Here is a 13,191-nt window from a genome sequence, read left to right on the forward strand (position 1 = left end):
ATATTGTAGTGTTTACTACTACGACGACAAACTACTTTAATCAGCTCACCCTGCTTTTCCCTTCACTTCTCTTTTCTCCACACACACACACACACACACACACACACACACACACAGGCTTGCCCCGCCTCTTTCTGTTTCTCTCTCCCTGTATGTGTTGACTTTCTTCGTCAGCAGTATGTTTTATAAAGTCACCCAAAGCAGCAGGTGAGCCACTTGTGGAGGAGTATAGACCCTTCTCACTAAAGCAGAACGAAAAGGTATGGGAGGGGTAGAGCGAGGGGAGGTTGTCCACTAGTTAATTGATCGCGGATACTTTGGCTGACTGACTGGGAGTGAGAGATGCTTTGCTGACGCAACGGCCCAAAACATAATGCCATTATGAGAAGTGTAAAAAATATATTTTCGACTCATGAAACTGTGGCAGGACAGATTAGACTGAATTAATGGGAAACTCTGCTGTGTCTTGTGTTACTATTTATACTCCTCAGGCTCACATTGTTAAGAACACTATCCTGAAATATTGGCATATTTTGACCACAGATCCAGTCCTCTCCTAACATTTTAAGGACCCACCTCTATTTGTTTATAAAGGATGACCTAACCTGCGAAATAAATTGGTTAGAGCCAAAATATTTCCTAATTGGCTCCCCTTAAACAAGGCAACTACCCCAGTGGTAACTGTTCCCAATGCCATAATACTTGGAAAACCGATGACTTTAGACATCTTAGGACTGGGAAAAAAATTCCAGTAAGGGGAGTTATCACATGCAACTGATTGACACAAGTGTTCTGCATTAAGGCTAATCAAGTGATGATCTTGCTTTGAAGAAGGGCTCTGACCGAAAGCTTGCTAATTAAAAAGATTTTTGCACAGATTTGAGTGTATGGATGCTTTTTTCATTGAATCAAGTGTGTTTGCCAGCTGCTTGTTTTTTTTCTTTGAAAAAATTGTCTTGTACATTTACTTGCAAGTTACCCATCCGGGATAAATATGAAGTCCCATTTATTTTCTTTCCAGGATGCAGATGTCCATTAGAGTCCGAGCTGCGAGCTGTGATGCAGCAAAAGATAATGGTCCTGGACGGTGGTATGGGAACCATGATCCAGCAGCACAAGCTTGAAGAAGAAGATTTCAGAGGGGATGAGTTTAAAGAGCATCCTCTTCCACTGAAGGGCAACAACGACCTTCTCAGTATCACACAGCCCAATATCATTTACAAAATACACAAGGTACTTCACCCAGGGAGTAAAAAATATAGGGTCTGTTCACACAGACCACTTTGGCTCACTTACCCTTAGTGATATCTGCCATATAGTTTAATTCAGTTTTATGTGTTGTGATTTTTAGATGTTTGTCTCTAAAATTTCTGCTATCAACCTAATAAAATTCAAAGTGAATGGAATTTCAAAGCAGTGCAGAAGGACATGTGACAAACTCAAAGTCAACATGTCTTTCCATGAACAATATCCTGGTTACTCTGGATAATCCACAGACCTCACTGCGAACTACCATCTACTGAGAGAATAGTCCCTATGAAAACTGTCCACAGTGTCTAACCTTTGCTCTCCTCTGTGTTTAAAGGAGTACCTGCTGGCTGGTGCTGACATCATAGAGACCAACACATTCAGCAGCACTTCCACTGCCCAGGCAGACTATGGACTGGAACACATGGTATTATGTCTGACCCTTCTACACCACTGTGGATAACTCATGCACTTATGTGGTAGTAGATACAAAGGTCAAGTACTCAAACTGACTGGTGGTAACTAATTAACCACTGATGAACGCACTTCTCAGGACTAGACCTACCCCCATTTCTACATAGAGCTTTTTACCTTGTTGTTATTTCCACCTTAAACTGCAACATGCTTCCTGTACTCAGCAGACATGGCTGAGACACAGACCCTTTTATCTTAATACACCTCATTCCTTTTTGAATGAACAGACAAGACATTTATTTGTCAATTTTACACTATTTTACAGTTGCTTTGGCTCCATTTTCTCAACATAGTCACTTTGCAACACTCTTAACACAGAATGCTATACTCACTATACTTTCACTATAATTCTGGCCTAAAAAAGTCAGTTTAGTATTACCTACTTTCACAGTATTATATATGTTTATCACAGAATTTTCATCATTGTTACATTATAAAGTCAAATGGTCTATTTAATATTTTTGTCAAACAGTAACTAATTCTTATCAAAACAAAGGCTACAGTGGAAACAACTCAAATACTCAGATATATCTGCTCTGAAGTATGTAAAGAAAAAGTAGTGTGGTGTAGTGCTTTACATTACTGCTTCAGTTTGTCACTTAAGTAAAAACATTGCTGCAAATATATAAATTGTAATTAAATTATTTGTTGCAGTTCTCTTCATAGTATTACTACATTTATACTATATGTGCTTAGTTTTAATGTGATTTGGCATTTTTGCATACAGTTCCCTAGTGACAAGCTACAACTATTTCCAATTCAATATAATCATAAAAATATAATTATGTAGATTGTCACCAGCTCACTTGTCTTCTTTAAAATGTAGACTTGTGTTTGTTCTGCAGGCATATCGCCTCAATAGGGCGGCGGCAGAGCTGGCGAGGAGGGCAGCTGACGATGTCACCAAACAAACTGGTTAGCTGAATTTTTAGCATTATAGCAGCATATCGCTATCAGGAAGATAAATGTACAATCTCCGACTCTCAGGGATTTCCTTATGTGTGTAACATCAACTGTAATCTGCGTGTGTGTTATCAGGTTGTAAACGCTATGTGGCTGGGGCAGTGGGTCCCACCAATAAAACCCTGTCTGTATCCCCGTCTGTGGAGAGGCCTGACTTCAGGAACATCAGTAAGATTACTTAACAGGTTTTTTCGTCTTTGTTCATTTTTGGACACTGTAAAGTGTAAAGGCCAAGAGTGGGAAACAGGGGCCCGGTAACATGCAAGGGATTATAGATATGTACAGTTTCAGGGGCCAAGGAGAAACACACATGATAGATAAGATTTCATATAAGGTATAACATTTAACTTTGACCACCGCAGTATGTCAATGGCTGTGATTAAATATCAGAGTAACTGTGGTCATGGTCATGGTCGTTAGTGTTGACATTTTGACCCTCCTGTGACTGAATCTCTGTTGTCATGGCTGAATTAGTTAGCAGTTTTGCCATTTCTTATATTGTATTTTCATACATTTGGGGAGCAGAATCTCTGTAACCTAACCCAACCCAGTCTAACTGACTATATTTTCATTTCAATGTGGGTTTCAATGAACTTTCTGAGCATCTTCAGAATGTGAGATTTGTCAAAAAGATGGACAGATGTGTTTTTAATGTTTTATCCAGCCATTTACATGCATGAGGGGGGAGAATATTAGAAAACCCTTTGAATATAATGCAGTCCATTCAACAACACTACTAACTACAACTGTAATAATAAACATGTAAGAAAAATAAAAAATTAAGACTTTGGAGTGGCCTAGTCAAAGTCCTGACCTGAATGCTGTGGCATGACTATAGAAAGGCAGTTCATGCTCGAAAACCCTCCAATGTGGTTGAATTACAACAATTCTGCAAAGATGAGTAGACCAAAGTTCCTCCACAGCGCTGTGAAAGACTCATTGCAAGTTATCGCAAACACTTGATTGCAGTTGTTGCTGCTAAGGGTGGCCCAACCAGTTATTAGGTTTAGAGGGCAATCACTTTTTCACACAGGGCCATGTAGGTTTGGATTTTGTTTTCCCTTAATAATAACAACCTTCATTTAAAAACTGCATTTTGTGTTTACTTGTGTTATCTTTGACTAATTAAATTTGTTTGATGATCTGAAACATTGCAAACATGCAAAAAAATAAGAAATCAGGAAGGGGGCAAACACTTTTTCACACCACTGTAGTTGAATGAACCCCTCTCTGACAGTGTCAATAAAAACTGAACCTTATGAGCATCTTAAAGGTAGAATGTATGTTCTGGATTATGTTAGACTTATGTAGGACTTGACTGTCACAAAAAAGGGAATGCACGCTGTAATATAGAATGTCAAGTAACCCAGGGTGAACACTCATATGGAGATCCAGTTAAGAATACAGTAGGTCTTTTTTTACAGCAGACATTTTGACATGTCCCAGTAGGAAAAGCACAGGCATAAATAATGAACTCAATGATAACTGAATTCCATTTAGCTGCTTCAGTTTCAGGCTCCTGGCGTTGTTCATGCTGGCTCACTGTCACACTGTCATGGCTATTAGTTATTAGTAACATCTGTGCTTTGACTATGATGACAAGTCAAAATGTCTGCTGTGAAAAAATTGAATGACACCAAGATGCAAATGAGTGTCATAGTAATGTAATGTACAGTATATAATTATATTCACTGAAATGTGTGTGTGTTTTCCCCAGCATTTGATGACCTTGTAGAAGCCTACTCAGAGCAGGTCAGAGGTTTATTAGATGGAGGAGCAGACATCCTTCTGGTTGAAACCATCTTTGACACTGCCAATGCTAAGGTAGTGCTCACTTGATTGGTTTAAACATGTCTGTTGATTTTGTATGAGAGCAGTAACTACAAAAAAGATGAAGTTGAGAGAAAGGGGTTTTAAGTTTTCAGGCTGACTGGGTATACTGTAACAGATAGATAGGATGTAATGTCTTCATTTTATTGTATTTTTAGACTTATGTTACAACAAAAGAAAGATTTCCAAATTAATACATTTAAATATGTGATTTAAAAGTAGATTAACCACACCAAATCATGAATTTATCATCATGAAGCCAGAAGCAGAGATGGCAGAACTGGTACTCCGCAAAAGCTAGTTACCTTTTTAGCAGGACTGGTTTAGTGGTTATTATTCTCCAAGATTAGATTTAGCTGCTAAATTACAGAGAGATTAGTTTAGCAAAACTGATATATTTCAACTACAGGAAACAGCTATCTTTAACTGGATTTGGCTCTCTTGCTGTGGCTGTGTAGTTGACCGTTAGATTTGGTTTTTAGCTGTGTTTTGTTGTAAGTGCTCTTTTAACCTACTTTTTTTCTTTGAAATGACACATTTCTAAATCTAAGCTGCTGGTACAAGATTATGTAACCTGATGTTGTATGTACAGGGATTGATGTCTCTACCTATGTATGTTTCCTTCTACAGGCTGCCTTATTTGCCATCGACCTGCTGTTTGAAAAGACCTACGAAAGAAAACCTATATTTGTATGTCTGATATTTTATTCACAATCTATTTGATATTTTCTGTTAACAGTTTATGCATGGGGTGGAGTGGTTGTAGTTGAGTCTTTTGGTTTGCACATGAGCATATGCAGTTAATATAAAAGTGCCTGTCTGTATGTAAGTGAAGTATGTGTTTTATTATATTCAAACTATTTTCCTCAATTTCAATTGATCAACATGTGGCTTAGAAAAAACCTATAAATCAAGTTTCTGACCAATTTCAGATTAAAAAAGATTAACGTCTTGCCCGATATCTCAGCTGTCTGCAAGGATGAATGCATTCAGCAGGATTTAGTTGACATATATTTAAATACTCTTCTTGCCATCTTGTCCTTACATGTATAGATCTCAGGGACCATCGTTGACCGAAGTGGACGAACTCTGTCCGGTCAGACAGGAGAAGCCTTTGTAGTGAGTGTGTCCCATGCTAAACCTCTATGGTGAGTTACTGTACATCACACATAACTACACTTACTATGACAAAACAGTGAGAGTGAGAATTAGACTGAAGTCCAGTTTCTTACTGGTTTTGTCTCTGTATGTGTTGCAGTATTGGTCTGAACTGTGCCTTGGGGGCGACAGAGATGAGGCCGTTCATTGAGGCCATAGGAAAAAGCACCACAGCTTTCATTATCTGTTATCCGAATGCAGGTAAAACACACTCAGTCTATACAATGACATATCTTCAGCACAGTACAGTAAATCCAAATTTTACAACTAAATATACAGTTGTAAACAAATGTTTGGGCTCCTCTGGTCAAGTCTTGATTAGACTGACTAGTTACAGCAGGTGAACAGATGGTACAGAGTCTTGAGAGTGCCAAACTCTGTACCTTAACTTTTTCAGTGTTTCTATACTATTTATTGTAGTCAATTAAGAAATTGATAATTTTTTTGAAAAAAGCCATTAACAATAGTTGAAGATTAATTAAATTTGAATTTAAATGATGCATTAATTTTTATCTTAAATTGATAAAATGATAATTAAATTTGCCACAGATTTAATATGTTGGTGGGAGTTGTGTGGAGGGTCAGAGCTCAACAGCTTACCAACAAGAGCTCCTGTTGCTGTGGGTTTGACTTAATTCAGTGGTTTGGTTTATTTAGGTTTAACAGTTTATATATCTTTAAATTAAAGAGTAATGTCTTTAAATTAAAGTAAAATGTAAAAGCCTTTTAAGAAATTATTTTTATAATTCCTTTTAAAAATTGTCATTGAATTTAATGATCTTTTTTTATTTATTTTTATGTAGGTAAAATATATTTTTAAATTTTTTAAAATCAGTTTATTAATTCATCGTAATTAAACACAGTCGATTTTGGTAGTATTTATATATATTACGGATTCAAACTTATAAATTAAAGTGAACATGGTACATGTAACATTTGGGCACCCTTTCAGACATTTACATAGAGCTGGGAGAGAATATTAGAAACAGCTTTCAATATAATACAATCCCATGATGCACCACTACCAACACAAACTACAGCCACAGAAATGACCAGAGTTTCACACAGGTAGGATCTATTGCAAGGATGTTTAGTTTTGGGTCAGTACACACTGTTGTTTTTTCTAAGCAGCTTTATGCATGATGCATCATGTGTCAGACCACCCAGGATGATGTAATAATGTCATGATTTCTGTGTCTGTGGCTTATCTTTTTTCTGTTAGGTCTTCCCAACACATTTGGAGGGTATGATGAAACTCCACAAGTAACAGCTTCCAATTTAAAGGTACTATTGTATTCTATTCTTTATTTTTGGGACTGATGTTTACATGTTAAGATATCCATCATCATGATGACCAATATAACCATGTGGAGAATTTGTTGATTTGTAAGGGGATATCATGACCCTTAGGCTCCTGCAAAATCCTAGCAACAAGGAAGGCTGCAATATTTTTGTCATCATTTCCTATCGGATGTGGGAATGTTGTTAGTTGACTTCTGCTGCTTGTGATGTTCTTGCGTCTGCATTTTTAGCAAATATTTCACCAATTTTACAATATAGCGTCCAGTGTTAATCTCCAGAGACTTTCTTCTATGGTAGTCTTACAAACATGGAACACTCAGCCAGGGAGCCTTCTTCCATGTCATGTCCTGTATCTCCTTCTCTCCCCATGTTTCCTGCCATTCTCTATTGTCAAAACTATCCAATAAAGACAAAATGCCACAATAGCAGTCAAAACAATGCAAGTACTTTTAGTTCCTAGAGAAAATACACCAAACAAACAATAAATTAATGGTTCAAAATTTGGGGGAATATGTTGATTTGCTTTTTTTCTGAGAGTGGGTTGAGAAGATTGATAATAATTTAATGTCTGTGTGTTAAGTACAGGTCTGGAGTCAGGACATGGTAAGTCTGGCTTAGCATAAAGACTGGACTCATGGGGAACAGCTAGCCTGGCTCTGTCCAAAGTACAAAAAAAACCCTTGCATAGCGCATGAATTAACATGTCATATCTTATTTGTTTACTCTACTACTCTACAACACAGAGATATGAGATATCCATTTTCTCATCTCACTCTCACAATGAACGCTAATAAGCGTGTTTCCCCAAATTTTGAACTATTGTTCAATTTTAATGATTGTAAACTTAAAGTCGTTGATATCACTATGTGCTTTTGTTATCTCTTTTCTTTCTTCCTTACTATGTGTTAGTTCTGTGTTGGTTTGTGGAACATAATTGTGCTGCCATTTTGTTTGCCAGAACTCTCTTGAAAAAGATATTGGTCTCAAGAGACCATCCAGGTTTAATCCAGAAGTTAAATTCAAAATGAAAAATAGAAAAATGTGTGTTAAGTAAGTTGAACTGATCCTAGCTGCCTTATTGTTGCAGCTAAGTTTTCATTTTAACTTTTGTCTGCAGGAGTTTGCTATGGATGGACTTGTGAATATTGTGGGAGGCTGTTGTGGGACCACTCCAGGACACATCAGGTCACTGTCATGTTTCTGAAGAAAGTGAATGTTTTAAATTTCAATTTCATGCAATTTTAAAATATTTTCCCTCCCCTCCTTCCTCCTCATACAGAGCCATATCTGAAGCAGTCAAACACTGCCAGCCAAGAGTTCCTGCTGGTGATATTTATCGAGACTTCTTGCTGCTGTCAGGTATTAAAACCTCATGTTACCATCTGTAAAGACTAATCTTGGTTGTTGTGCTTCCTGTTCTGTTGTTTCATATTAAAAGCCTTCTAGCAGCTCAAAGGTTATAATCCCTCCCTTTCCTGGTAGGCTTTTAATATGGAACATATGCAGGAAGTGTTGAGATTCACTGAGAAAAATGGAGAGGAGTTGGATATGGAAATAATTTGTAAATAGTCCTAGTAATCATAATACAAGTAATTCCACCCTTCTCAATGTTTTTGGTGTTCATTAACAACCTTTTTTGTGTGTGTACAACAAACCTTGGCCATTATTTGAATACTGGCTTTTATTTGAGAATTTACGGTACACCCCTTCGAAACTGGGGCAAGCTTCAAATTCATAATATATAAAACAATTAAAATCTACATCCAGGCATGGGAGTTTGTTCATGTTTTTATTTTTACAAATTAAACAGTGGTACTGAAAAAAACCCTGTCCTGCTACAGGAGAGCTCATTCCCTCTGCTAATGCCTGTTTGTCCAAAATGCAGGATGTTAATGTGATAAAATGATTCTCATTTCTAGGGTTAGAGCCTTTCAGGATTGGCCCTTACACCAACTTTGTTAATATTGGTGAGCGCTGCAACGTGGCTGGGTCACGCAAGTTTGCCAAACTGATCATGGCGGGAAACTATGAGGTGAGACAGATTTTCAGTTTATTATTATTTATTTTCTCATTTTTAGAAATCTCAGTCAAATCATGAGCATAGGTTAAATTCTAGGTTGCGTATAACTGTTAATGTGGTATGTGCTTCTCTATTTGTTGTCTAGGAGGCTCTAAGCATTGCTAAGGCCCAGGTGGAGATGGGGGCCCAGGTCCTGGATATAAACATGGATGAGGGGATGCTGGAGGGGCCAACAGCTATGGCCCGATTTTGTAACTTCATTGCTTCTGAGCCAGACATCGCACGGGTAGGAGATTTACAGGCAGTGGAAATGAACACATACAATTTCTCAATAAGATTTTTGGCCCTGTTACCTTATTGGGTATATTGCAATATAATATTACAGAAGTTAACGCCCAGTTTCACGTCTCCTACATTGCAAATTGTGGTTGTAGGAGACAGCATTACAGTTGTGGTGTAGCCATGCTAGCAGTGTGGTTTTAGAGATGGCAATGTCAGTTGGTCCACCACTTTGATCCCGACTGAAATATCTCAGCAACTATTGGATGGATTGTCATAAATTTCGATACACACATTCATGTTCCCCTCAGTATGAATTGTAACAACGTTTTTGACCAAATACCTGCAAAACTAACGACATTCCCATCAGCCTCAGCTGTACTTTGTGTTTAGTGATAATGTTAGCATGCTAACATGCTAAACTAAGATGATGAACATGGTAAACATTAGCATATTAGCATAAATAAAATATTTTGTTTTCACTTTGATTTTGGGGGTTTTACAATATTAACCATCACCTTCAGTTGTGTGCTTCCAGTTTATTTTCCTTTTCTTTTCTCCTGAAAATGGCTAATTTAGCATATGAACCTGTTAATAACTAACCTATAAATGCCTCTCCCTCTCCTCCCCAGGTTCCTCTGTGTATTGACTCTTCTAACTTCTCAGTGATTGAGGCTGGGTTGAAATGCTGTCAAGGGAAGTGTATAGTCAACAGCATCAGTCTAAAGGAAGGAGAAGAGGAGTTCCTGCTCAGAGCTGCCACTGTGAAGCGCTACGGAGCTGCTGTGGTGGTCATGGCCTTTGATGAGGAAGGACAGGTGAGGCATACGCACGCACACAAACACACACACACACACACACACACACACACACACACACACACTCTCTCTCACACACAAAACACATTCATGTGCTGACAAGTCTGCTGTCCTCTGAAGGCCACAGATACAGACCGTAAAGTGGAGATCTGCACTCGGGCCTACAAGCTGCTGGTCAGCAAAGTAGGATTTGAGCCCAACGACATCATCTTTGACCCCAACATCCTCACCATCGGTACAGGCATGGAGGAACACAACCTCTACGCCGTGAACTTCATCAGAGCCATCAAACTTATCAAGGTAATGCACCTGTCAGTCCCAAGAAGAATGAACGCAAATTCAGCCAGTCCCCACATTATCTGCTGGAGCCTGCAATTCAGAATCAGAATCAGAAATACTTTATTGATCCCAGAGGGGAAACTCTTTCTTTCTTTCAATTCTGTCTACCTCTCACAGTATCTTCCCACAAAATGGTCACATTTTAGCACTCACCGCCCTTTTCAAAAATCAAATAATCAAAAGTAGAACCACTGTTCGATGTTCACTGTTCAAGGTCAAAAATTTTCAAAACTCGACCTCGAAAAAACTTTGATGTCCTTGCAATATTACATATTGATGCCTAAAGGGCTTTCTTTTCCTACAATTAGGCGTCTCTTACTTCCAGGATACTCTCTCATTTCTGATAACTGTAAATAACCATTTCATTTATGGAGTTGGTTTGGAGCTCTACACAGTCTGGTAGGAAGCAACCACTACCTGACACGCTGATTCGGGGCAAAAAAGTGGCTTAAGGTTGTTCAACTTCCTGGCTCGCTTTATGCACAAAATACTGGATACCAACTATAACAGGAACGCTTATGAACTCATATATAGTAGGTCACATTCACCAGCAAAATAAAAGTTTATCCTTTTAAACTTCCTGCTGACTGATCCCCAGTAATTACCCAAAGTTCCTACATACTGTAATATCATAGATATTGTAAATTGTACCTTTTTTCCCCAGAAAAGTCATTTTAGGCCACAATAATCACAACAAGACTTGTAAACTAGTTTGGACTCTGTCATACATGTAGTTTGTGTGTGTGTGTGTGTGTGTGTGTGTGTTTGTTTGTGTGTGTAGGAGACATTACCAAGAGCCAGGGTGAGTGGAGGTCTTTCCAACCTGTCCTTCTCCTTCCGAGGGATGGAGGCTATCAGAGAAGCTATGCATGGAGCATTTCTCTACCATGCTATCAGGGTAAACACACAACTGTCCCTCCTTACATTCACCTCTATTGTATTGGAGTGGTGGCATAAGTCTTAGCAGCAGAGTTCTCAAACCTAGGCAGATAAAACCAAAATTATCTGCATGGCTACATACCTTACAGGGGTTAAGTTTTTCTGAATTAGGTGAACTGTACTCTTAAAAGACAGTAAGACAGATGACATACATAGTCCAATTCAATTTTATTTATATAGCGCCAATTCATAACAGAACTTATCCTATAGAGCTGGTCTAGACCATACTCTTTATAATATTATTTACAGAGACCTAACAATTCCCACCATGAGCAAACACTTTGGCGACAGTGGCAAGGAAAAACTTCCTTCCTTTAAGAGGCAGAAATCTCGAGCAGAACCAGACTCAGGTCATCCACCGAGAGAGAGAGAGAGAGAGAGAGAGAGAGAGAGAGAGAGACTGCACCAAAGATGAGCTCCTGAATCTTCTCAAACTTGGACCTAATGTAAAAAAAAAAAAAAGTGGGAAATTTTGCAAAATTACCTTCAAATAATCTTCAGAAAGGACTCCAAAGAAGAGGTATCCGCATTAATCAACAAGAACAGCAGAGGAAATATCATCTTTGGATATATTTTTTAAATCAAAACAACTGGCTAACAGTCAATTTAGCTAGCAACTGTTAACTGTTACCAACATTCTAAAGGAGAAACTCCACTGAAGAAGCTAACAGAAGAGGTACCTTATAAAGACAAGAAGAGAAATTAAAGGATCTTTGTTGGTAATATATCTGGTAAACTGTACATAGTTCAGTTTTTTGTCAGTGTTTGTGGGCTAGAAAAGTTAGCAGAGTAAATAGTTAGCCTAGCTCCTCTTGGAGTAAACAAGTCGTCGCCATGGAAACCGATCAGAAGGCAGCACAGCACAGATCTCAGAGTAGAGAACAAGGAGATTCAGTACCCTGCTAAATGTGAAAGTGGAACAGCTAGGGAGAAAGAAGGAAATAAGATGAACAATCTCATATTCTTCACTGATTCCATCTACATCTGGAAAGATACTCTGCAGCAATTATGCATATGTATCCAGCAAGGGCATCGGTTCAGGAGACAGATTTAAGATCTGTAAAGATGAACACCTTGACAATGATGACCCTCTGCTTACCATCACATACTACACCAAAGGAAAGGTCGTGGTCCAAGGGAATGAAGTACACCTGGAGTCCTTTTGAAGAGGCATTTCCCCTGTTGAAATTTGAGGTGGACACCAAGAGGATCAATGTCCCCTCTGACAGTGAAGATGATGCAAGCCCATTAGGGAACCCCAACCCCCTTGTCAATCTCTGCTCCTCCCACACTTGCCAGCACCACCAACCAGCTGAAGGAGATTATGGCCCTGCTGGAGCTGGACTTTGCTGAATTCAAAGAGCTGACCCAAGCCAGGCTGTCTGACCACCCAGACAACTCTCTACAGCAGCTTAAAGCAGGAGCAGGCCAGTAGGGAGTTCCCTGACACATGCATTGTGGTCTCCACCCCGCTGCCTAGGACAGACACCCCTCCTCATGTCATCCATGACATTAATATGGGGATTAGAAGAGGATGTGCCACCTTACCCAATGTCCACCTGGCCCTCCACCCAACTATTGGCACCTGGGACCTCTATGATGGACTCCATCTAGACAGAGAGCGGGTGAAGATATTTGCAAAGACCCTCAAAGACATGGCCCTGGGCTGCAATGCCCCCACCCCCTCCTCTGCAAGCAGCTTTAGAGACCATCCGAGGATCATCCTCGCCGCTATGAGGAGACAAAACAGCTCAGCCTGGACCCCCCATTCAACACACACCCACACACTCACCACTTTGAAGCACAACCTTCCCCCTTAGC

The 13,191-nt window shown here is 39.1% G+C and overlaps 1 protein-coding gene across 3 annotated transcripts in view; it reads left to right on the top strand.

The window, feature by feature from the left end:
• The window catches only part of mtr (5-methyltetrahydrofolate-homocysteine methyltransferase), a 72,203-nt gene that overhangs the window by 15,918 nt on the left and 43,094 nt on the right, over positions 1-13,191 (top strand). For all 3 annotated transcript variants that reach the window (XM_044179197.1, XM_044179198.1, XM_044179199.1), the window contains exons 2-17: positions 1,022-1,233; positions 1,586-1,675; positions 2,568-2,637; positions 2,761-2,853; positions 4,403-4,509; positions 5,146-5,205; positions 5,569-5,663; positions 5,774-5,874; positions 6,896-6,957; positions 8,093-8,160; positions 8,255-8,334; positions 8,895-9,007; positions 9,141-9,281; positions 9,907-10,092; positions 10,213-10,392; positions 11,213-11,329. In XM_044179197.1, the coding sequence (XP_044035132.1) occupies positions 1,022-1,233; positions 1,586-1,675; positions 2,568-2,637; positions 2,761-2,853; positions 4,403-4,509; positions 5,146-5,205; positions 5,569-5,663; positions 5,774-5,874; positions 6,896-6,957; positions 8,093-8,160; positions 8,255-8,334; positions 8,895-9,007; positions 9,141-9,281; positions 9,907-10,092; positions 10,213-10,392; positions 11,213-11,329 (1,775 nt within the window). The remainder of the gene's footprint in view (positions 1-1,021; positions 1,234-1,585; positions 1,676-2,567; positions 2,638-2,760; positions 2,854-4,402; positions 4,510-5,145; positions 5,206-5,568; positions 5,664-5,773; positions 5,875-6,895; positions 6,958-8,092; positions 8,161-8,254; positions 8,335-8,894; positions 9,008-9,140; positions 9,282-9,906; positions 10,093-10,212; positions 10,393-11,212; positions 11,330-13,191) is intronic.

The sequence above is a fragment of the Siniperca chuatsi genome, linkage group LG20, assembly GCF_020085105.1.
Source record: "Siniperca chuatsi isolate FFG_IHB_CAS linkage group LG20, ASM2008510v1, whole genome shotgun sequence".
Taxonomy (NCBI): Eukaryota; Metazoa; Chordata; class Actinopteri; order Centrarchiformes; family Sinipercidae; genus Siniperca; species Siniperca chuatsi.